General features: G+C 34.9%; 1 protein-coding gene across 1 annotated transcript in view; it reads left to right on the top strand.

The window, feature by feature from the left end:
• Positions 1–11,212: 11,212 nt before the first annotated feature.
• Positions 11,213–23,722, top strand: part of LOC126816722 (vitelline envelope sperm lysin receptor) — a 109,856-nt gene continuing 97,346 nt past the window's right edge. The window contains exons 1-4 of the mRNA XM_050543474.2: positions 11,213–11,325; positions 13,013–13,056; positions 17,127–17,163; positions 17,561–17,742. Coding sequence (XP_050399431.1) covers positions 13,018–13,056; positions 17,127–17,163; positions 17,561–17,742 — 258 coding nt within the window. The 5' untranslated portion in view covers positions 11,213–11,325; positions 13,013–13,017. The remainder of the gene's footprint in view (positions 11,326–13,012; positions 13,057–17,126; positions 17,164–17,560; positions 17,743–23,722) is intronic.

Genomic DNA, 23,722 nt, shown 5'->3' with positions numbered 1-23,722 from the left:
ATATAGATTTGAATGTTCAGTAGTAACATTCAAATGCAGATCTTTGCTGTTTGTCAAGGTGATTGTATCATATGGTGGGTGCCGAATCTGGTTCCAATTTAATTGTATTTGAAAATGCATATAAAAGCTGGTGTTTTGTTGTATGATTATATAGATGCAAGTTTGTTTTTTTTAAAAGTTGTCAAGGGCAGATGATGTAATAATTTTACAAGAGGCTGCACAGCCTCTTATTGGCCATATAGACTTTTTAGGAGCTATACCGCTTATATTCGATGTAAAAAATAAGGAAAGTCTAGTCACATTATTAACAGGGTATTTTGTTGTGGACGGGGTAAAGGGAGTGTTTAATCAGTAAGTGAATGTTTTTTTGATCACTGTTTATCTGAAAAATTGGTGTTCCTGGACGTGGAAAAGCTGCAAGTTTTCCATGGTGAGATGAAAAAGTGATGTCCTCAATGAGTCAATGCATGTTAATCCATAGGCAATTAATATCAGAAAAAAAAGTAGAAGGAAATACTGTTCGCCTGGGAATTTTGTTAAACTTTCACATTGAATGACTGATTATAGAAATATGAATATATTTCATCTCTATAATAAATATCCCAAAACAACTAATTTTAACTTTATATTAGGTTCTGTGAAGGGATGGATTCTTTGGGTTTAAGAAAGGAAATAATTAAAAATCCAGAAGTCATGAGAGAACTTTTTGTTTTTTCTTATGAAAAATTGTCGTCCATTAATATTGATAGCCTGTTTACTACAGTTTTTAGCGAAAACAGCTTTTCGCTTGAACAGGAATTAAACAGCCATGCTCATTGGAGAGATTTTCTTCTGGATCTTGAAGGTAATCATCCTCTATTTAAGTATATTTTTCTGTTTTTCATTGTCTATAAGTTGTGTCCCACCTTCATTATCTTAGATTAGTGAACAACACAACAGCACAGTGTACATTTTTAATAGTACCATAGAACAAATGGTATGGTTGCCCATGTCCATCTGACAGTCCATAGGTATTTCTAGTCTCCAAATATTGCTCCATTGCAAGCAAAGATATTAACTTGTAAAGGTTGGACAGGATATGCGCATTAATTGCAATCACTGTTCTAATCTACTTAATATCAAAGATATCCAATGGCACCGAGAGTTGATTATGGCCTGGATAATTTAGATAAAATTTCAGGCCCAAAGAAAGATCTGCAAAAGACAGATTTAGCTCTTGCAAAATGTACTTTTAATTTCTTGACAACTGTTGGCTTTCTATAGATGTGGATGAAACTTAACATTTATTTATCCTCTCAAACAGATGAACTGGGTAGTTTGTTATCTTTTGTGACTGGTTTAAAGGACATACCTCCACTGGGATTCAACCCACCACTAAAGCTACTGTTTAGACACCCATGGGACATTGCCCCGTTTGCAAATACTTGTGCTAATAGCCTTAACATTCCAGTGTTAAAAGATTATGATACATTCAAAACTGCAATGGCCATGTCTTTAAGAATTGGCAATATTTTTTACTGATGCTTAAAATATTAACTTGCCTTTTTCGGTTTTACCCAGTCAGTTTGATAGTTATATTTAAAAACACTTTTTTTGTGATACAACTTAGTCTGTTTTATCCAGTCAATTTGATAGTTTTTAAGATAATTAAATTTAAAATTGCCCTTTTTGTGATACAACTTAATTTGTCCCTTTAAAGTGTGTAATAATTTCTTTTTTACCTTTGGGGGTAGCCCATTTTAAATTTATTTCTTTGTGATATATTTTATGTTCTTTGGTTCAATTTTGATTTATTTCTGTGTAGAGCTGCAACAATCTAATGTCATTGTATAATTTTTGCAATCTGAGTTGTTTAATTTATAATTTTTAACAAAAAGTTTTATGTTAAAAGATATATAGTAGTAGTGAAGCAGTATTTTTTTACCTGCAAACAGATAATGTCCGACAAATATTACCTTTATAACTTTTTATCTTTTACCTATTAAATATGCTCTTTGTAACTTAATTTCTTTGTTGTCAGAATTGCAGTATCTAAGGAAAACACAAACTACTTCCCTTTGCAAGACGTTTTGTACCAAATCCTATGCCTGGACATTTTGTACATGTAAATTTCCTACAAGAAACTGGTTTCTGTTATTTAAAAAAGGAAAATTAAATTGTTTTAATTTCATAGGGAATTTTTTATTTGACAATGGGTAGAAATAATGATTAATATACAGACTTTTGCATATAAAGTTAACTTGAATGTCTAGGTTGCAATCTGAACAAACCTTTTTAAGATCAAAATTCTTACATTAATTTTTATACTCCCACATTGAAATGTGGTTGTATATTTTGTCGTTAGCTCTGTTAATATCTGATTGACTTAAGATTTATACACAGTGTTTAAGGTCATCAGACCGATTTTCAACCATTTCTGATATTTACTGCCACAGTCATGGCCTTTAAAGGACAATATTGGTGCCAGTCATGTGATAGAACTGGTTAAATACATTCCAAATATAATTTTAACAGAGAGATCACTGCTACGATAGCTGAGTAATACAGGATTTGCGAATCGGAAGTGACGAACGCCAAAGGAAAACACGGGACAGACCTCTATATAACTGGCTGAAGTGCCGACTGATAACAGATACATGGGCGAATTTCTGCTCACTAATAATTCCTTCGAAGACCAAAAGTTGTTATATGGGACTGTAAGAGGATAGCTGACAATTCAATACAGTAATTGAATGTCATTAGATAAGAGAACACGAGAAAAATAGAAATAGTCCGTACATTCCCTTGTTTATATTCATTCTATAGGGGAGAGCGGGGCTAGTTCGCACCATTTTTAATGAAACCAACATATCTCGATAATTTTTGAAGCTACGTTACCGTAGACCAGTGATTCCCAACCAGTGTGCCGCGCAACACAGCTGTGCCGTGAGATCTTCCTATGTGTGCCGTTTAGTTTGAGCCATACTATGTGTCTATGACTAGTCTGTGGCTACAGTTGTATGCCGTCTATGATTTGCCATGAAGGTGCTGACAATACACCCCCCCCCCCCCCCAGGCTGTGTGCTCCTTAACCGGAGCCAGTTTAGCTTATGCCTTTTTTTGGACACTGTAGATCGATGGATTACAGTGCTTATCCCGAGAGGCGATTGTGTCAAATTCTACTGACAAATAGAAGAGAAAATAACGTACTTTGCATTTCAGGCCTACATATGTTCATAAGGCCTCAAGGGTGAAGCCCTTCCCAGCAACTAACCAAAGTTCAGGTTGATGAATAATAGTTTAATATACACCCTTCAATAAAAGCTTTGTCTACTAAAACTGTTTGACCAGCGGTTGCCAGGCAAGATACACCCACATTCTGCAAGAGATGGACAGAGAACAAGCTAAAATAAGATGTGATGTGTTTTTAAGGAATATCAAGCGCCATAATCCAGCAAGTTACGATTCGATACGCTCAGGTATCAATATGAAAGCATATCTTTGGGAAATAAACATAAGTTTAACTGAAATTGGATCGGATAAAAAAATTGTGACATCTACAGGGTCCATAACCTTATTGTGTGCGGGGAGTGGCTATTTTGTCGAGCAGTTTCAGTCCGATTTTCATGAAATTCGAGATCAGCTGACATTATTGTGTAACGGTGATAAATATAAACGTTTCTTCAAAATCGGGCAAAAAGTCTATCCTCTTGATGAACAACAAGTGACCAACACGGAATTTCATACACTCAGGGGCCATAATCCATGAAATTACCATCCGATATATCAAGAGGAACCAAGATCTATAGGATAAAAACATATTTTTATTTTCATCAAAATTTGATAAAAAAAAATGTGACCTCTAGAGGATTCACAACCATGTTATTTCATAACTTACTTTTACACTATTTGCGTTCAAGCAGCGGACTTTTGTCGGTCCAATTTTTACGAAATTCGAACTCAACCATCATAACGATGTAACGGTGATATATACAGTGAAACGGTTTTGTAAATTGGATAATAATTGTGACCTCTAGAGGGACCACAAGCTTAAAACGTGATTTTTCGTACAATCGGGGGTAAATATCGAAAGGAATCAACATCTTTGGGTTATATTCTATAATCATACATTTCAAGTTTCATCAAAATGGGATAATAATTGTACCCTCTAGAGGGTCAACAAACACTGTATGTTTAATTAGTCAGTTCTCATTTTTAGCCAACTATATAATTCTAATGCCTCTTCTGGATCATTTGGCATCGCTTTTCCGGCCTGCACTAACAATGCTGAGCATACATTGGGTCGATAAAATTTACAAAACTGACTAAAACTATCAAGATCTTCGACAGCAACTTCGGTTTTGTAATCAACTGTATCTGAATATTAAAATGAAAAAAAAAATCACACAAAAATGTTGGTATAACTAATATATGACATAATAGCAGCTTAGTTTTCATTTAATGTTCAAATAATGACCAAATAGTTTCTACCCCCATTTGATTCGTATGGTGAGAATAATAATTTCTCATATTAAATCTAGTGATTGTCGCCTTACCAAACAACTGTGGAGTAAAATATAACAAGTCCGGTTTGCCTGCAGAAAACTCTGCCCCTTTAGTTGGTCTCATCTTATGTTGATTCCAGTCTTTACGGATTTGGTCTAAATCTTTTTGAATGAGATTTGTGAAGCAAAACCTGAAACATTCTCTGTAAGACATAATGATACCAATATTGCATTATCAATATCAAAACTAATATGTATGCTTGCTAATTTTACTGTAAACATATATGAGTTAAATCAAGCATATCAAAATAGATAAACAATACCATGACATTAGACACCCTATGAAATGTATTATACTGTGGGGACCTTAATAATGGAGGCTCTATCATAGATATATGACCAGTCAGCCTTTCACTATAACTTGACACCCATGATGGATTATCGATAATCTAACTATAAACATTACATAACCATGGCCCCAAGAAGTCATCTCAATAAATGAATGAATGAATGGGTGTCACTTAAATACAACCCCTTAAGAACAATTAAAAATTACCCCTTAAGAACAATTAAAAATTCAGTCTAGAATGTAATTATTCTGTATTGCTTATTGTTTACCTCTAGTAACCTCTAGTATATTAGAGGAAAGTTTGTAGATTTAATTGTAGATAGTCGCAATGGGTAGGCAAGAAGACATACTAAATGGCAGGTCTCTGATTCGTTATTTCTTAGTTCTATATTATATTGGTATTAATGGTGTTACCAGAATATAGAATTGTACGAGGAAGAAGTGAGTTGTTATTTATTGTATGATCAATCTTACACCCCCAATTAGATTGGTCATACAATCCATCGTCTTAGATTGGACTTAAAAGCCGGTTCTAAAACCCCGGATGATAACTATATCATAATATGAAGAATACATTTTGTGAGAGCTAAATTGGCCTATCATGGATCTTTTTTCTGGCTTCAAACGTTATATTATAAATTGTTATGTAGACATTTATGTACCCCACAAGCAGCATTCTAGATCGTCGGATGGCTAAGATATTGGCTAGATTGGAACACTCGTGACACCTAATAATTAAACGCTAAAATAGTTGATAGTTTGATAATTGAGACATTCCACATTCCACTCAGAAATATTTCATTTTTCATAATATAACATGTAATTGTCTGCAATATCACTTTAAATAAAGCTATTTCACACGCATAATTAAATAAAGCTATTTCTCATGCACGCATACACCCACACACTAGAAACAATGTATGCACCGATGTAAGTAAATGCTATCATAAAGGACCTTTTGTGTGTGTGTGTGGTGAGGGGGGGGGGCACATAACCCTCCACTCTTTCAGAAGTAGCCGTGCATGGTCAGGGACTACAAGAATCAGATGCTTACTGAATTGTTTCCTGGTGGTACTAACTGGGGCGGGCAGCCACTTTGGCATAAAGCATTGGCAATGTGGTCAAGCTTTTAAGTACTATGCTGTCCAGGAAGTTGCGAAACAAGTTATACACTGGAATGTAAAAGATAAAAAGTTTAACATGTATTATTTTCGTTTGATAACATGTATACCAAGTGTTATTGTTATCAGTTCAAAACTGTAGGGGTGAGGCTGCTTTCAAATGTTTGCGACAATTGTAATCAGCTTTCGATGAAATTGCCTAAATTTGCTTGACCTTCATTTTATGATTAACACACAAGAATGCCAAGTTTCATTAACAAGCGGTTGCATAGCAAAACAGGATGGAAATACCTAGCAACACGTAGGCCATGTTTTGACAGGAGTCTTTTCGCTAAAGCCCGGTAACCGAGAAACCGTCCACTTTCAGTCAATTCCTCCTGAAATAAAAGAAAAATTTGTTATTTCCATGACAACCCAATAAAGTGGTTGGATTTAGAACCCTATATCTAAAGCATTGGTCATTATCAAGGCGGGGTTAACCATTAGGCTAATAAGGCATTAACGTAAGCCCTTTAAAAAATTTAGGCCTTCAAATCCGGCTGGGAGTCGACTAAATTTTCTAAAGATACCGTTGAAAATACCAGCAAATGTTGAATAGTCTTAGGTATCTGATACAACTACATCGCCAGGGATATCTCAAGCATTGTCTAATGAGTCCGTTTTTAATATTTTCTTTGCAAAAGTCTTCGAAAAACACACGGTGTTACATAATAACTGTCTTATGTATTGTCATTTTGTTCGCAAAATTGGGCACTTCTTCAGTAAGCAGCCATAGGTCTAAAGTACTCTTAATAAGCCCTAGTGATTATAACAGTAAATACAGACTGTACCATGTGGTGTGGGATATTGTTGTTGCTTCTCGTTATTCCCACTTTCTCCAAACTGGGGTCATTTCTTCACAAGATATGTTATGTAAGGTTTCGGAGAGTAAAATTTAGCCTATTACGTAGGCTACACACCTACTCTTATAGCAGCTGTTATAGACTCCACCTCTTCGCCTATGACCATATCTTTTAAGAATTCTTCTTATTTGCCTTTCACTGAATTAATATTAAACAAACAAAAATACATGATTTTAGTCATTTTCTAAAAGAACATATTATATTTCTTTGCTTTTGTCATTCATTATAAATTTCCATAAATTTCCATAAAATCAATGACACACATCATATCACACAATCACACACACCAAGAAAGGCATACCTTACTGATGTATTGTGCCTTAATAATAATAATACAGAGATTTCAATATTGGTGTATCCGCCAAACAAATATTCACAATGAGTTCATCACCTGTAATAATAAATAAGCATAGGATAGGAAAATTAAATCTCTGCTCGTGGCTCGAAAACACACGTTTTGACTAAAATTTAAAACATAATTAATATAAAAAATGAGGTTAAACAATTAAAATACAAGTTTTGCGACTTGATAACGAGTTACTAAAATGTAGGCCTACGTGTTGGATGACCCCCACTCCGAACCATTTATGTATATAAATTCGCCATTTTAATTGTTTATACTACACGACCAAGATGCATTGTTTAATAAATACTCTCAAACCTTCCTTTTTTTATTTTTTTATCCTAAAATTAGTTAATTTCGTGTGTAGCAAAATGTTATTAAAAAATCTGGACAAACGTAGATTTCATATGCCGAAATTGGTCAAATGAAATTTGCATTTTGATAGATTTTTGAAAGATTTTTTGTTGCGCACGAAAATTAATACTTGCACTTCCGAGGCGAGAAGACGAAAGTCGAGATTGTGACGAAGCGATGGAGCGAGAACACGAGAGGACGAGATTAACTCAAAGGCGAGGGAGCGAGAAGTCGAGGTTTTTTAAAGGCGAGAACACGAGGGAGCGAGAAGTCGAGGGCGAGAAGTCGAGGTCGAGAACACGAGGGAGCGAGAAGTCGAGGGACGAGGGAGCGAGAAGTCGAGGTGTAAGTAATCTCGTGTTCTCGGGGCGAGATCCTCGTATTCTCGCCCTGTTTCCTCGTGTTCTCGCACTCTCGCCCTCGACTTCTAGCGCTGTAATGGTTAACTTCAGTTTGTATGGCAGATAATTCCATAATAGAACACAGTATAAATTAAATTTTCTATTTCTAAATAATCAGTTGACAAAAAATCACAAAAATAAAAGCAACTCTGAACACAGATCAGACCTAATGGCATGGATATCTAGAGCAAACTTCAGATTTATAATAATTTAATATATTCTTGTGCAGTAGTGTAAAATGGACAATTTCATAGTATTGGGGGGGGGGGGGCTATAAAGGCCGTCAAAACATTACATGACACCCAGAGCAATATGCAAAATATTCATTCTCAAGTTGTTTTTGGTTTATACTTGTTTGTAAAAAGAGAAACCAATCAACTCAAATAATGTTTATTGAAAAATGTTATAGGCCTATTTAAAATAGAATTTTAATATCTTTAATTATTTTATTTTTTAAAAATGAAAGCCTACATTAATTAATAGAACAAAAATCATAAAAAGCACACGGTGAGTCAACGTTGGAGCCAAAGGTATTTTACCTTGGAAAACAACCAACGGTTCAAATCTGTTTATTGGAAAACGTTATATGCCTATTTGAAATTCAATTTTAATATTCTTAAATTATTGTTTTATATTTTAATGAAAGCTTACTTTATGAAGATAACATAAATAAGAGAAGCACATAGTAATAAGCTCTAGAAGACAAAGGAATTTTTCTTTGGGAGAAAAATAAGTCATGTTGATGTTGAGTAAAATAGCTAGGCCTTATCCAAAAAAGGGCGCGGTACTTTGACATTTTCAAATGGCCCATTTTAAGGTGTATGGAAATTACATTTCAAATCTAGGAATGGAAACAACAAGTATTTGGTGGAATAGTTTCAAAGTTAATAAAACCTCTTAAAAATCGACAATAATTTACGGCCTTAAATAGACCAATTCGTAAACCGTCACAAATGCCGTCTCTCGTCTCAGTCTCACTTCATTCCGGGCCGTACCACGCTTTTATGCATGTTTTAAAAATATGAATCATGTTTTATAAATCCCGAAACACACACACAACTAACATATTATGATTGTATGTGATAATTCTCAGTAGTTTTGATACCGAAAATACTATAAAAACTACGAAATTAAAGAGATTTAGTTCATCGATATAGATATCGTAACGTCGTTGAGCGAACTGTCAGTGTGTGTTTATTACAGACAATTCCCAAGATGCATTGCGCGTCGATGTGTTTCTAAGGGCCGTAATGCGAGTCGCCACTCTGTGTATTTTTACTCTGTGACTTACGGCTGAAAGAGCCAAATCTAACGACTGAAAGGACCAAAACTAGTACTTACGGCCGAAAGAGCCAACACTATCACTTACCGCTTAAAGAACCAAAACTATCACTGACGGCTGATAGAGCCAACACTATCATTTACGGATGATAAAGCTATCACTATCACTTACGACTGAAAGGGTCAAAACTTAAACATACATTTTGCAAGAGCTAAATCTGTTTATTGCAGGGTTTTTTTTAGGCCTGAAATGTTTTCTAAATTATTAATTGGACATTAATTAATAGATCCAGGCCACTAACCAAAACTATCAGTAACCAAAACTATCACTATCCAAAACTATTACTTATTTCCACGAATGATCTCAAAAGAATAAATTTCCAAACGGTCTTAAGAAATGGTCGCCACTACACAACCGACACTCAAATAACTGACAATATATATTTTAAAAAAAAATTAAAAAAATAGCCTTCAGTTCAAATTCATAATGCATGATTTTAGGGGAACTCCTATACAAAATTGTGAATGGCAAAATATTAAATCTAGAAGCAACAAATTTGCAGGGAAGTGGCTGGGAATTTGGCACCGTCTTAAGTTGAAAATTACTAAATAAAAATAAATATATGACTAAATTTAGCGAACTTAATCAGATATTTTCGAAAACTAATGTTCTAAAATACCATGTTAGAAAATAAAATCAACATTCAATCAATCGGATTTAAAACATACCCCATCAATTTTATCCGTAGTAAATAAAATATGTGGCGGCCGTTTCGTTAGACAGGGAGAGCAGCGTAGATAGATTGAATTTCAAATGGCCATATCTTTGTTAATACTATTATTTTTATTATTATTATTACAGCATATTTATAGTGCACCCTTTCATATAACATGTTCAGGGGCACTTTTACAAAGTGACAATGTAAATCATACATAAACAACAAGATTATGGACATGTTAACAATTGTATACAGAGTCAGTTAAAAGCCTGATTAAATAAATGTGTTTTAAGTTGTTTTTTAAAAGAATATAGAGATGTACAACATCATAAACTAAATGGTAGATTATTCCATAAAACCGGTGCTTGATAACTAAAAGAGCGCTGACCATAAGGGGCTAGTTGGACAGTTTTCGGCTTTAAAAGTAGTTTATCTGATGTACGTAATGTTCGGCCAGGTGTATAAAGTTATAAAAGATCTGAAAGGTACACAGGAGCTAAATTATTTAAACATTTAAAAGTAAGTAATAAAATCTTAAAACCAATTCGATATTTAACAGGTAACCAGTGTAAATTATATAAAACAGGAGTTATGTGGTCACATTTCTTAGTTAAAGTAACAAGTCTAGCCGCAGTATTCTGTACTTTTTGTAATTTATCTATACGCTTTAAAGGTAAACCAACTAAAAGTGAATTAAAGTTAACTAATCGAGAAGTGACCAGAGAATTAACAAGTGACTTAGACAGTTACACATTTACGTATTTTACCATTTTGAACCATTTTTGGGCTGATATTCAAATTTCACAATACTATAGAATGCATATAGCTAAAATCACGCACCGCTGCGTCTTTAATATCTATATGCAGTTCAAACATTATCAGATTCTGTTATGTTTAAAATGAGAGTCTGGATGTACGAGTGTGTCTGGATGAAAAAGAGTGAAAGCGCGTGTTGCTCTTCTCAAACGTTAACAACGTATCCAGACTAATATTCGTAGAATATTATTCTGGATGATAGAGACTAAGCGTTTTAGAATTGTTTAATGTTCAGGTTTAGAGTAAATCGAAATTTCCGGATTAAAATGTAAATGTTTTTGTAGGGACGGGATGGGGTCGGGGTGTGATAATCATATATTTTTGGGCGGTATTTGCGCAATGTTCGTTACCAAAGTCAATCTAAATGTTTAGTATAACACAATGATTCCCGTAGGCCTATGAAACTATTGCCCAAACTCAGATCCGTTCAGCGATCTTTTGTGCACGTGCATCCGTACACTGTATTTTACGCGCATGTACATTAAATTGACCGTCCATGGTTGTGGAAGTGTATACCCAACTGTTAATATAGTCACCAATTTCTCCTGAAAACAGGTAAATACTTAAAATTCGATTGTATTTCAAATTCTTATAGACAAACTAGTGAACAATCATGCCATTTTCTTGTAGCTAACATCATTTGATTGACTGTTGTTCATCTGACCAGTGTCGGTATTGTACTTATTATTATGTGTTAAAATCGTAAAATTGGTCACTACTAATAATTGTATCCGACTCTGTTGTTTCTAGTTCACTACATGGTTACGATCACAAAGTGCTAAACACCAACCGATGTTTATGAAAAATAATTTTAGGAGGGTAGGGCGGGGTGTTGCGAATAGGGTCGGTCAGGTGAGGGGTGTTTTACCGTGTTTAAAATAGTAATTAACAAAAAATAGGTACATGGCCATGTGTCAATCATATGCAAGACTAAAATGTAATTTTTATTTTCATCGGTTACCGAATTAAACTATAAACCCACAGGCACTTGAAGGGATTAAAATAAAATTTGTTACAACTGTTTGACTATGTAATACAGTATTAAGAAGGTGCATCACCCGACATTTTGTTTTGACTTTTTGACGACATTTCGTCTATCATCTCACAATACTTACTAGTTCTAGCGCTTCACGTCGTTTTTATAGCCATCGATACTTCCAATGTATTTAAATTTGTCATTTTACAACGTTATTAATTACAAATCAACCCCGAAGCGCTATCACATGGTCATTTCAAACTTCGTTGGACCGGAAATTACACGAAATGAGATCACTGACGTCGCGTTGGGGAAGCCCTTATTTTTAATTGGTCGAGACGTGTTACTAATACTAAAATTAACATTAACATTAAGAATCTCAGAATAACAGCTGAATACTCTCATTAGTATGCAACGTACTTGTGAAAACTGAATTGATCTCTCGGGTAGACAGGTAGTGGTACAAAACTATAATATTTTTTGGGAAAAAATATTTTGCCTTTTAAAGTTTTATTCAGCAAAATGATGCGTAAAAAAAAACAACCGATGTGTATAGTGCCACTCTAGTGTAGTCACTCTGCTTTATGCCCGCATTTTTTGTTTGTATGCACAAATAGACAGACAGCGACACTATATGACGTCCCGTTACAACAAAATTGTGGCCAGTTTTTATAACTTCAAAAGCCTGACTTTGCTCTGGAATTAATACCAGGGCAATTTTCATTTTCACCCGATGAACACGTGCGGTAGTGTCTTGGTGCAGTCTGGGTCATCCAGTCCCTAGGCAAATTTCGCATAACGGATAGGTTAATGAAGGGACTGGGTGAAACAGACTGTTACTAATAAAAACAAAAGGAAATTCCTTTGACCTCAATTCGTGCAACTACCGGTCCAACGAAGTTTGAAATAGACATGTGATAGCGCTTCGGGGTTGATTTGTAATTAATAACGTTGTAAAATGACAAATTTAAATATATTGGAAGCTGTATAAGGATTAAATGAAGTCTCGATGGCTATATAAACGACGGGAAGCGCTAGAACTAGTAAGTATTGTGAGATATGATAGCAGACGAAATGTCAACAAGTCAAAACAAAATGTCGGGTGATGCACCTTCTTAATACTGTAATATATAGTCAAACAGTTGTAACAAATTTTATTTTAATCCCTTCAAGTGCCTTTGTATAAACCCTATATAACCTAATTACTGTGATATGTCTGGAATTGATTTTTATAAGTACAGTATAAGTTTGATATATTTATTACAGACATAATGTGGTGGCCTTTTCTTCTGGTCATAGCAGGAATGGTGGTAAGTACTTAAGTTATATCAAATGTATAATACATAATCATACTTCATTTCAATAAATAATCATACGTACAGGTAGTTTAAATAAACAACCATTTCGATAAATGATCAGGTATCATTTAAATAATAATTGTACATAGATTTAATAACCATACACCATTTCGATAAATAATCTTTCAACAATCATTTTAATAAATAATCATTTCAATAAATAGCCATATACATATACATCCTTTCAATAAAATCCCTTCAATAAATGATCACCTATCATTAAATAAATGATCATGTATCATTTAAATGAATGACCATGTGGACGTATTATGCCGTCGCTCCTGTGTGTGTAGGTGGGAGGGGTGGGGGGTATATGTATGTGTGTCGGTGGGTTGCCTACATGGTGTATTTATGAATTGTCTTGAAACTTAGCATACTTATTCCGTATACCATAACATATTATTTTTGGAACACGCCTGCCCCCAGGGGACAGAGCCACGCCCATTTTTTTTTGTATTTGTCACGTTCAGGCCACGATTCTTAATGGATCATCTTGAAACTTTGAATACTTATTCCTTGTACCCTTATTCCTTGTGCATGCCCAACAGGGGCAGAGCCACGCCCATTTTCTCTTTGTGCCTGTGTGTCGCCCACAGATCGCAATTCTTAATGGAAACATTTCATACTCATTCCTTATACCCTAAGGATGACCTCTATTATTTTTGGTGCATGCCCGACTCCCTGGTATAGAGCCACGCCCAATTGTGTGTGTGACTTTGTGTCGGCTGTAGGCCACAATTTCGAACCGCTCCTTTTGAAACTTTGCATACCTATTCCTTATACCCTATGTTTCTGGTGAATGACCTACCCCCAGGGTCTGAGCCACACCCATATTTTCTTTGTGTGCCTGTGTTGCCTACAGGCCTCTAATTTTAATGGATCGTCAAGGAGCTTGGTATATATATTCCTTATAGCCTAAGGACAACAACTATTGGTTGTGTTTATCTTGTGAAGGCCACAATTATGGTTATTTATCGAATATTGGCCGCAATTCTGAATGGAGCATCTTCAAACATGGCACATCTATTCCTTATAGCCTAAGTGCCGCAGCTATTTACTTTGTATCATGTCCCGACCCCAGGGTCAGAGCTAAGCCTATTTTTTGCCTTTAGCACCAGGAGGCCACAATTCTGAATGGATTATCTTAGAACTTGGTATACTGATGTTGGTGCATGACCCCGGCGGTGCGACACCCACTTTTTGTTAATATTTTGTCTGTAAACAATCTACAGGTTGCAATTAACAGATTTGGATCCATCATAGGATTGTACCTATTTATATTGGCCCTTGTCCAACCCCCAGGGGCAAAGCCACGCACAATTTTTGCGCTTTTGTCTATAGGCTGGAATTCTGAATGGAATTACATATTTATTCCTTATACCGTAGGGTGGCTACTATTTATTGTGGTGCATGCCCCGACTTCCTGGGGCGGTGTCATACTCACTTTTTGTTAATATTTAGTCTGTAAATTTGGCAAAACAAACCCCAAATGCCTAGTCTTCTTTGCCTCTTGTTATACTTGTATTAAAGTCATTGCAGCCATTTCATTTTTCATGTTCATTTGAAAAAGTACCTTATCAAAGCAGGACTGTGGGCGAATATTGCTGCACCGGTAGCGATGCTCTTGTAATAATCATTTCAATAAATGAACATGCGCCATTTCAAGAATAACACAATTTCAATAATAATTGTAGAACACTACAATGTACATCCAAAATGATTACATATTTGTAATTACGCAAAAAGTCTCTCTATTCTTAGGGTATAAGGAATATTCTTAGGGTATAAGGAATAAGTATGCACAACTGCAAGACAATCCGTTAAGAATTGTCGCTTGTAGGCGACAAACTGACACATGCAAAAATTGAGCGTGACTCTCTGCCCCTGGGGGTCGGGCACGCACCAAAAACAATAAGGAACATCCTTAGGGTATAAGGAATAATTAGTATGCAAAGTTTTAAGACGATGCGTTAAGAAATGCGGCCTGTAGTTTTGAGGCGCCTAGTGATAGTGAAACTACAAAAGGCCCACTGTACGTCAACTTTCTAAGCAGACAAAACAAGTTTTCATCTGTTTTTAAACCAAACTAAATTAAAATGATACTCCCTGGATCCCAAAAGAGTCTTTATTCTTATTCTATGGTAAGAGCTAATATAAAATGACAAATATGAGGGGTCTAAGTCTTTCAGAAAGAATTTTAATCTGATCGTCAAAACCAATATTCCAATTCGTGAAGCATATTAACCACTTTGTTCTCGTTTTGGAGACACAATAAAATTAGAACACTACAATGTACATCCAAAATGATTACATATTTGTAATCTACGTAAAAAGTCTCTCTAAATAGACACGTTTGAGGAGTATAGCTCATTTAGAAGTTATTTTAAAATCAACGTGCAAAGTCAACAATTTTCATAATAGCCATTAAACTTCATCACCGCACAGATATCAAGTGTCAATTAAAAATATACTCAGCCAAATTAAAAACTTGACACTCGGGATTTTTGGGACTAGATTTTTAATATTTGGTTTAAGGCAACTATTTTAGTGTTATGTTGTGCACAGACGACCTTGACATCAACAGAAAACAAGAATACGTCTCGTCGAAAGTCCTTGACATTGATAATGTTCGTGATGACGTAATCGTATTGCTTGATCTTCCTGGAGTGACGTCACACGTGGCGCTCCCGCCCTTGGGCGGTCGGCAATAGTTCCAGTTTGAAGCACTCTCATTCTAAGATTAATTATTGTCTGGCGTGAACAATTAAAGGCTCTTGCAACAGTGACCACAGACTGACCAGCATAGAGACTACCTATAGCACGTAGACGTTCTACATTTGAAAGGTGTGGCATTTTCTAACAAAGATGAAAATAACAATTTTAATTTGTTTTTTCAGTTCAAGTTACGTGTGCGTGTTCAGTTTAAGCAAACTTGCATCGATTGACCTCACGAGTTTGAGTTTGCACGTGTTTTTCAGGTTTTTCATCTTTATATGCTCAAAAGTCATGTGATCCACGTGACTTTACAATTTTATGAAATTAAAGGCTTCTTACTACTTACTATCGTTAGAAACACTTTAAAATTTATTTGACTTACCAGAATTTGAAATTCATCAGTGTCAAGTTTTTAATTTGGCTGAGTATATATGTTATCAAATACACAAGATGTACTTTAATGTATGTTATAGTAGGATAATTGAAGTTTCATTATCAAACATTATCAGAATTACCTCTGTCCCACATGACCAAAATTGAAGGTGAAAATGGGTATATTTTTGTATGTTTTCAGTGTGCATTGAATTTCGAGACTGGATATTTGGACAAGTATATATTCCATCGACTCAGAATCTTTTGTAAATTGATAAGACAAACTGACATAAACTATGCCAATTTGAGTTTGTGTATACAATAGTGACTTTGCCAGAGACTGTGGAAATCCTGAAAATAAAAGTGATTAGTTCATTAGTTCCACATTTTGCAACCTGGTGGTGCGAAAAGTATGCATTGGACAATGACTGATGTTCAATTCGTAATCTACATCAAAAGTTGTCTTAGATGACAAAGTTAGAGAGTTCTACTGCTATTAGAAATGTGAGTTTAAGGTATCCGAAAACCTGAAAAACATTACTGAATTTATGACCGTTTCAGTACCCTAATTTCAAATGTCCATATCTCAGCGAGTTTTCGACCTAGAGAGGTAAAATTTCGGATTTGTTAGTTTAAGGTCATAAACTATAATTTTTTTATCTTTTTGGAGGTGGGGGTCATGTTTCCACCATTGGTCCAGTTGATATAGAATGACCCAAATATACAGTTTAGGGAAGTGCACAATGAAAGGTACTTTATAAAACATTCGTTATATCATTCAAATCGATGTATTCTAACTTTAATAATAATTCTGCTCTATATTTCGTGCAAGACAGCCCTTTCTCCATGGAGGTGTTTTTTTTAATACCAGGATGTGCTTACTTAGTCTCTGAATGTTCCGATTGATATCTTTAAAAATTACCTTTATTTTTCAGCATCATATATATTGTACAGATACCTTTGTTATAGAAGGTAAGCGTGGCCTATACCATCTCTGTCCGGGCTTTTAAATTACAGGTTCAATGGCGAATACAACATTTTGAAAAAAGTGTTGCGAGTGAAGAGAGGCAAAGTAAACTTTTGGGCGCTTTTCTTTGATTTCATATGATTGGCCCAGGTCCCAAAGATTTTTAGTCTTCCTTAAAATCCTGAGATGAATAATTAGTGTAATTATCGTACGTAATTTAATAGTAAACATTATTACAATATCACATGGCACCTCTTTGATTTTTCGTTCAAAGCATAATAAAAAGTAATAATTGAAGAGACTTGAAGATGCAGAATAGTAGGATGTCAAACCCCATTTCATTCATTCATTCAGAGTTATGGCTATAAACAATTGTGTTGATTGTTCCTTTTTTTTTATCAGTGTCACATACATGTGCTAAAACTCTAACAGGTGGAAGTGTTGATATTGTTACTGATGCATCATTAACACCTACCCTATATTGTAAAGATGGCTTTAATAAAACGTTAAAATCACATGATCTTGGACATTATTATGGTAATGCATATTTTAGAGGAAACTCTAGCAAGGAATGTATATTTGTAGTAAGTATATTTTACTCAACTGTCATTCAATTTGTTAAATATTTCCTAGCAATCAATACATACCACAAGCTAGAGGATTGGTCCAAGGATAATCATTGTAGATCCCCAAACACCCTACAACAAACTGTATCAGGTGGATTTAGTGCGGGAGGTAAGCCCCCCCCCCCCCCACCCCTCCCAGTAATCGTGTCTTCTGGATCACCTAATTATACTCACAAAAAAAAGTAGGGGGTATTGAAATGTAAATACCTATGCAGGTTATATGATAAATAGTCATGGACACTTGACATGCTTTGAGAGTATGTTCACAGATGAAGAACTTATCGCCCCAACAGAACCACTTCATGTGCGACACGCAATGGCGCCATACACGTGGGAGGGGTTCATTGCCAAATTTGACACTTCAAGGCAGGGTTGATCAAAACTGCCGCGTGCTGGTTTATCCTATCCATGTTTGCTTTCCTATCGGTTCTTGCATAAGATTTACTGTTTAGCGTATCTTTGTTTAAGTGTGTTACGTTTAATTTGATCGGGAGACGTGTTTGTCGACGTCAACGTCAACCGACAACACTGGAAGAATTGGCCGTGGCACTGCAAGAGGAGTGCCCCAAATCGTGATTGGACGGTTAATTAGGAGCATGTCACGACGAATTGCTGAATGTCTTGAGGATTGGTGGAGCAATCACTCATTCTTAAGACAAAAATCAAAAACGTCCTTTTTCACTTTTGACAGTGTATCTCTTTGCGAGTGAAATGGGGTCGTCAGATAAGCCGCTCATATGAACTCTTCATGTGTAGGCAATTGCTTGTTATTAACATACACTGGTTACCTCTAATAAAAACAGCAGTGCATTCCTGCGCATACCCGTACAACAATTTGTTTGGCCAGTAAGTTCACGTGATCTGAACACCAGCTTCAAAGAAATGACGGATGTCGATGTAGCACTACATTATTAGGGTTTCACACTGCTTTTGTGGAACACTATTGTTTTTGTTCGGATTATTATTTTTATTATTAAGCTTTCATATTACATATGAAAGCTTATTGTTTCTGTTAAGATTATTAAGCTGTCATATTTCATATGAAAGCTTATTGTTTCTGTTAAGATTATTAAGCTGTCATATTTCATATGAAAGCTTATTGTTAAGATTAATATTATTATTATTTTTTGTGTTTTTCCTGGAAATCGTATATCTCAGAATCTAACCATAGGATCTTTCTGAAACTTTGACCTACCCCACCAAGAATGGGTGGTGGCTTTGGAATGAACATATATTTTCAAAACGTTTTACGAATCCGAAATCATCGAATTTTACGAACGAAAAAACTAACAATGCATAGTCATAACATTGTGGATTTTTGGCCTATTTTAATCCTTTTTTTTTTGAGTACCTTGAAAAAAATCATTTTCATCTGCAATTTCAGATTTTCGAATTTCATAAATTCGTCGCTGTGACCCGGAAAGTGGAGACCAACTTGACAACTTCTTTAATATTCACACGATTTTGTTGAATTTTGGAATGTAAGTGGATCTTACTGATGCGACGTGAAAGATGTCATTAGAAATTTTCTAACTTATCTCCCCTTGAAGAAATATAGGATCAAATTTTTCAAAAAAAAATCGACGAAATATAGGTCAGATTACCTTGAATTAATTTTCCTGTACTAGCTACGACACTACTGATTCGTACACAAAAAATGGAGTTTGTAGCTCAATCCAGAAGTGCCACCATCTAGAAATGTGAAATATCCCTAAGGCATTTTTGATATTTTACTTACAGACAAGGGAATTATATTTTCCGGATCCTTGAAGGAATGCCCATTAAATGTAGTGCTTAGAATTTTGATTTCGGGCAAATGATGGACACCATTTTGAATTGAAAATGAAAAATAGTGAAAAAAATCCACATTAATGGGCTTGAAAACATATTACCGAAATTATTACATTTCTGGATAGCCCGGCTCAGGCCCGTATTTTTGTTATTTCAAAGTTTCAAAATTTCGAATTTCCACTTTGACAACAAGTTGTTTACAGGAAAATTTATTTCTTTAAGATGCTGTCAATCTTATATCCAAGAATCTAATCTTTCTAAATCTTTAACCTGTGTCCCAGAATGGATGTTGGCTTTGGAATACATATTTTCGAAAACTTTTTTCAAATCCGAAATCACCAAATGTTACTGACGAAAGAATTAACCTACATAGCTGTTATAAGTTATGTCAGTTTATTGTTCGATATTTTCTCGGCATTTTTCCAGCCATTATCAGCTCATTTTCTGATCCTTCTAGGTTTTAAACGACTTAATCGATTTTTCAGAAACGTCTGCACCGGAAAGTAAATCCGATTCCAGCAATACGGTCTCGGCAATATCTTTTTATTTTTAGGTTACCTTTTGGCCAGGTGGAATGGTTCTCGTTATATTTTAGCAGTCTATTAGTTGACTCGACTTCACTCTTCAGTCCGTTTCAATACTTGCTACGTTAAAGCTTAGCAACCTAAAATTTAAAACGTAGATAGATACCCAGATCATAAAGCCATCGCCGTTAATTATATCGATAATTCACCTTTTAACCTAATTCAAGTGGTCTGGGGATATGAGACTGAACCTCGTAAGTGTGGTAATCTGGGGGAAAGGGTAAATTCTCCGACATAAAACCTATTCAATATGTTATATTCGAACAGTTTCTGACATTTTGGGGGGTTTCATGTTTGCACAATATTGTCCATAGCATGGTGTTGATTTTGTCTGATATATGGAAACACCTGCTGTCCCAGCCAGGTGACTTTTTTCTAGCTCTTTGAACTATAGAAATATCTTTCAACTTTTAAAAAAATTAAATTAAATGAAATCGAGTCTCTCACTGTTCTGCTCCGACTGGGCTAATGAAGAGAGCATATCCATACAATGTGCTAGGAGGGAAATTTTATGCGGACAGCGGCTCTACGGCATACTGTTATTTTGAATTCCAACTGCCAAGGGATCTTTTAGGTGCATGTATCAGGATACACAGGACCTGTTTTTTTTCGTCCCATCCAAATGACTACACATTATTCCTTGCCAGACCCTGTCCTGCACTAAAGTCAAGGGGGAACCACGCCGTAATGAACTTTCTGGCCAACGCGGGCATCGAATACGGCACTTCCATGTCATTGAGTCAACGTCTGGCTCACCAAGCCATCATGGCTCCCTTTCATATAAAGAACGTGGCGATTGTGTCTTTTTAAGACGTTATAGCATTTAAAATAACATGACAAATAAGAAGTAAGCTATTTACATATTTCTTTTGCCCTACTAGTCAAAGTTCATAGGCATAATTAAATTGTATGCATGCATGAAATGTGCACATTATGTTTATATGCAGATTTTTCCAAATGCACGGCACACGGCCCTATCCATTTTTGTCTACATTCCTTCTATTCGTCTTCAGTTGGAGCAAATGGAGACGGGCGTTACGCACGCACCCCCCGCCCCCACACACACCATGTGATACTGAAACAGAGCAAAATGAGTCGTATAAACTTGTCACAGGTTTATCACAAGGAGGGCTTGCTTATTCTCTCTAGAGCACCCGATACCACTTCTTGTATGGAGTACACACAACTAACACTTTTTTTTTATGTTTGTGTAATCTTTATTCGGTATAAATTGATTAAACAATAAATAAACAAACTTGCATTCATGAAAACAACTTTTGAGAGTTATTCACACAGGTAAGCTTCCATATTCCGCCTCTTGATAGTATTGTCAATATTGACTTTATAAAAAGCAAAAATACTAAATTTAATTAAGTTCTTGGCACAAGTATTTAAATGTTTAGAGACTTTCAAAACGGGATTAATTTGTAAACCCTTTTGCCTATGAACTCGGATGCGTGCGCGTAATTCAGTCCCGCACTCCCCTATGTAATTCTTCTTACAGTTATTGCAAACAAGAACATAAATTAAATTTTTAGTACTACAATTCATATGATTAATTCTAAACGTATAATTAGTATTAGAAAAAGTGAATTTAGTATTAATAATCATATGTTGGCAACATTTACAAAGTAGGCTATGGCACTTAGAAGTAGAAAAAGTTCCATTTCTAGAAGCTTGAAACTTAGCTTTAATATATATATATATATATATATATATATATATATATTAGATTGTTCTATGGCGAGCATCTGAATACGAGGAACATATAAGGAGATAGTGATAAGGATCTTCTATTGAATTACTACATGAACATTCGGGAGTATTTAAAATATGTCTTGTAAATTTTAAATTTTTTTTAGATTACTGCAGCCTAGTCTTAGTTTAGTATGTATAATTTGATTTTTACGTTTGCCAATATAATAAAAGAGAGGTATTTTCGGGTCATGTTTAGAGAATTCTTGTTTAAATTTTGAGAGTGATAAAACATTTATTATGGACGGATTTAGGCTTAACCAGTCTACCGACCATTCTACGTTTGATTAACAGACCGGGATAATCAAGACTACTTTTTTTACGAAACATAACAGAAAGCTGGAACAATAAATTGAATTTAGAAACACGCACGTTGGGCAACTCAACAACTGTTTTAAGAACCCTGTAAAAGTAAAATGAAACTACTGCTAGTATCATGTTCTTGCCTAATGCAAATATTTCAGAGATATTATTTGTACTAAACCAAACGATGCAGCTCCTAATGGTACAGTTAATGATAAAGCAATTTAAAAAATAAAACGAACTTAATTTCTAAAGCTGCGGTAATATCCAAAAGGCTAAATTTTACTGCTATTCAGAATCGTCAACAATAGATTTTTTACGGCTGTAATAGTTGATAAATGTGTAGAGAATTGTACGTGCGATGGCTATTTATAGTATCATAGACTCTAGCTCTGACTGTTATCATAGTGCATGCGAGAAATCACTTCAAGATAAGCCACTGAAGCGTGTAGATTCGCCGTGTAGATTTTTTACGGCTGTAATAGTTGATAAATGTGTAGAGAATTGTACGTGCGATGGCTATTTATAGTATCATAGACTCTAGCTCTGACTGTTATCATAGTGCGTAGTGTATGCGAGAAATCACTTCAAGATAAGCCACTGAAGCGTGTAGATTCGCCGTGTCGAGACCAACTTTCTGCACAGTGCACGGGTCACCCTACAATTTGTGTAATCTTTATTCAGTATAAATCAACAAATACAAATATCAAAAATACTTGGATTGATGAAAATAATTTTTAAGAGTTATTGATAAAAGTGGGCCAATCATAATTGCTCTCATTTTAAAAATGAGCATGATTACATGTTTATCTTAAATAACATCAAATAAGCAATTAGTTTTCTTTACCATAACAGTAACATTACAGCAATTGTATTAAAAATATTTTCCTTCTAGACATTCCGATTACAGCAGTACAAGTCTGGTATTTCCCCTTAATTTACAGATTATTTTTTGGCCCGGGTAAAAAATGTTTCTCGGTATATTTAGGCTTATAACGTCACGAATTTTTGACAGATTTTAATGATTATTTTTCCTTGTTGAGGTTCTTTAAATAACCCATGACATGTGACAGGAAGTGACTAAATATGTAAAAACGGGAAATTTTGTTTTTAGTACCGTTATACTTAATAGTTAATAATGCTTTCATCTTTTGACAAAATCAGTAACACATCTGACTTAAATGGGTTCCTTGTTGAACTCTCTCGATAAAATCCAGTCTGTTGTTAAATGTTGGCCAATTTGTTTTTTATTTTTAAAGTGATGTCATTACATTTCGTTTTTTTTTTTTTTTAAACGCAGAGCTATAAAATCCAGTCAAATTTTGACCGCAAACTATCTATTCAAAAAAAGTAGGGGATATTTGATTTTTAAGTGTTATTAAAGTCACCTAATGAAACTGACGAAGAAACAAATGACAAAATGAAATGAAGTTCACATTCATCGATTTATTCCAAATGATCGTTAGACTAAGTAAGGCACAGACTGACCATTATAAGGGTAAAAT

This window comes from Patella vulgata, chromosome 3, assembly GCF_932274485.2.
Source record: "Patella vulgata chromosome 3, xgPatVulg1.2, whole genome shotgun sequence".
NCBI classification, from domain to species: Eukaryota; Metazoa; Mollusca; class Gastropoda; family Patellidae; genus Patella; species Patella vulgata.
Note: the sequence above shows the minus strand (reverse complement) of the source record. Positions and strands in the feature narration are given on the sequence as shown.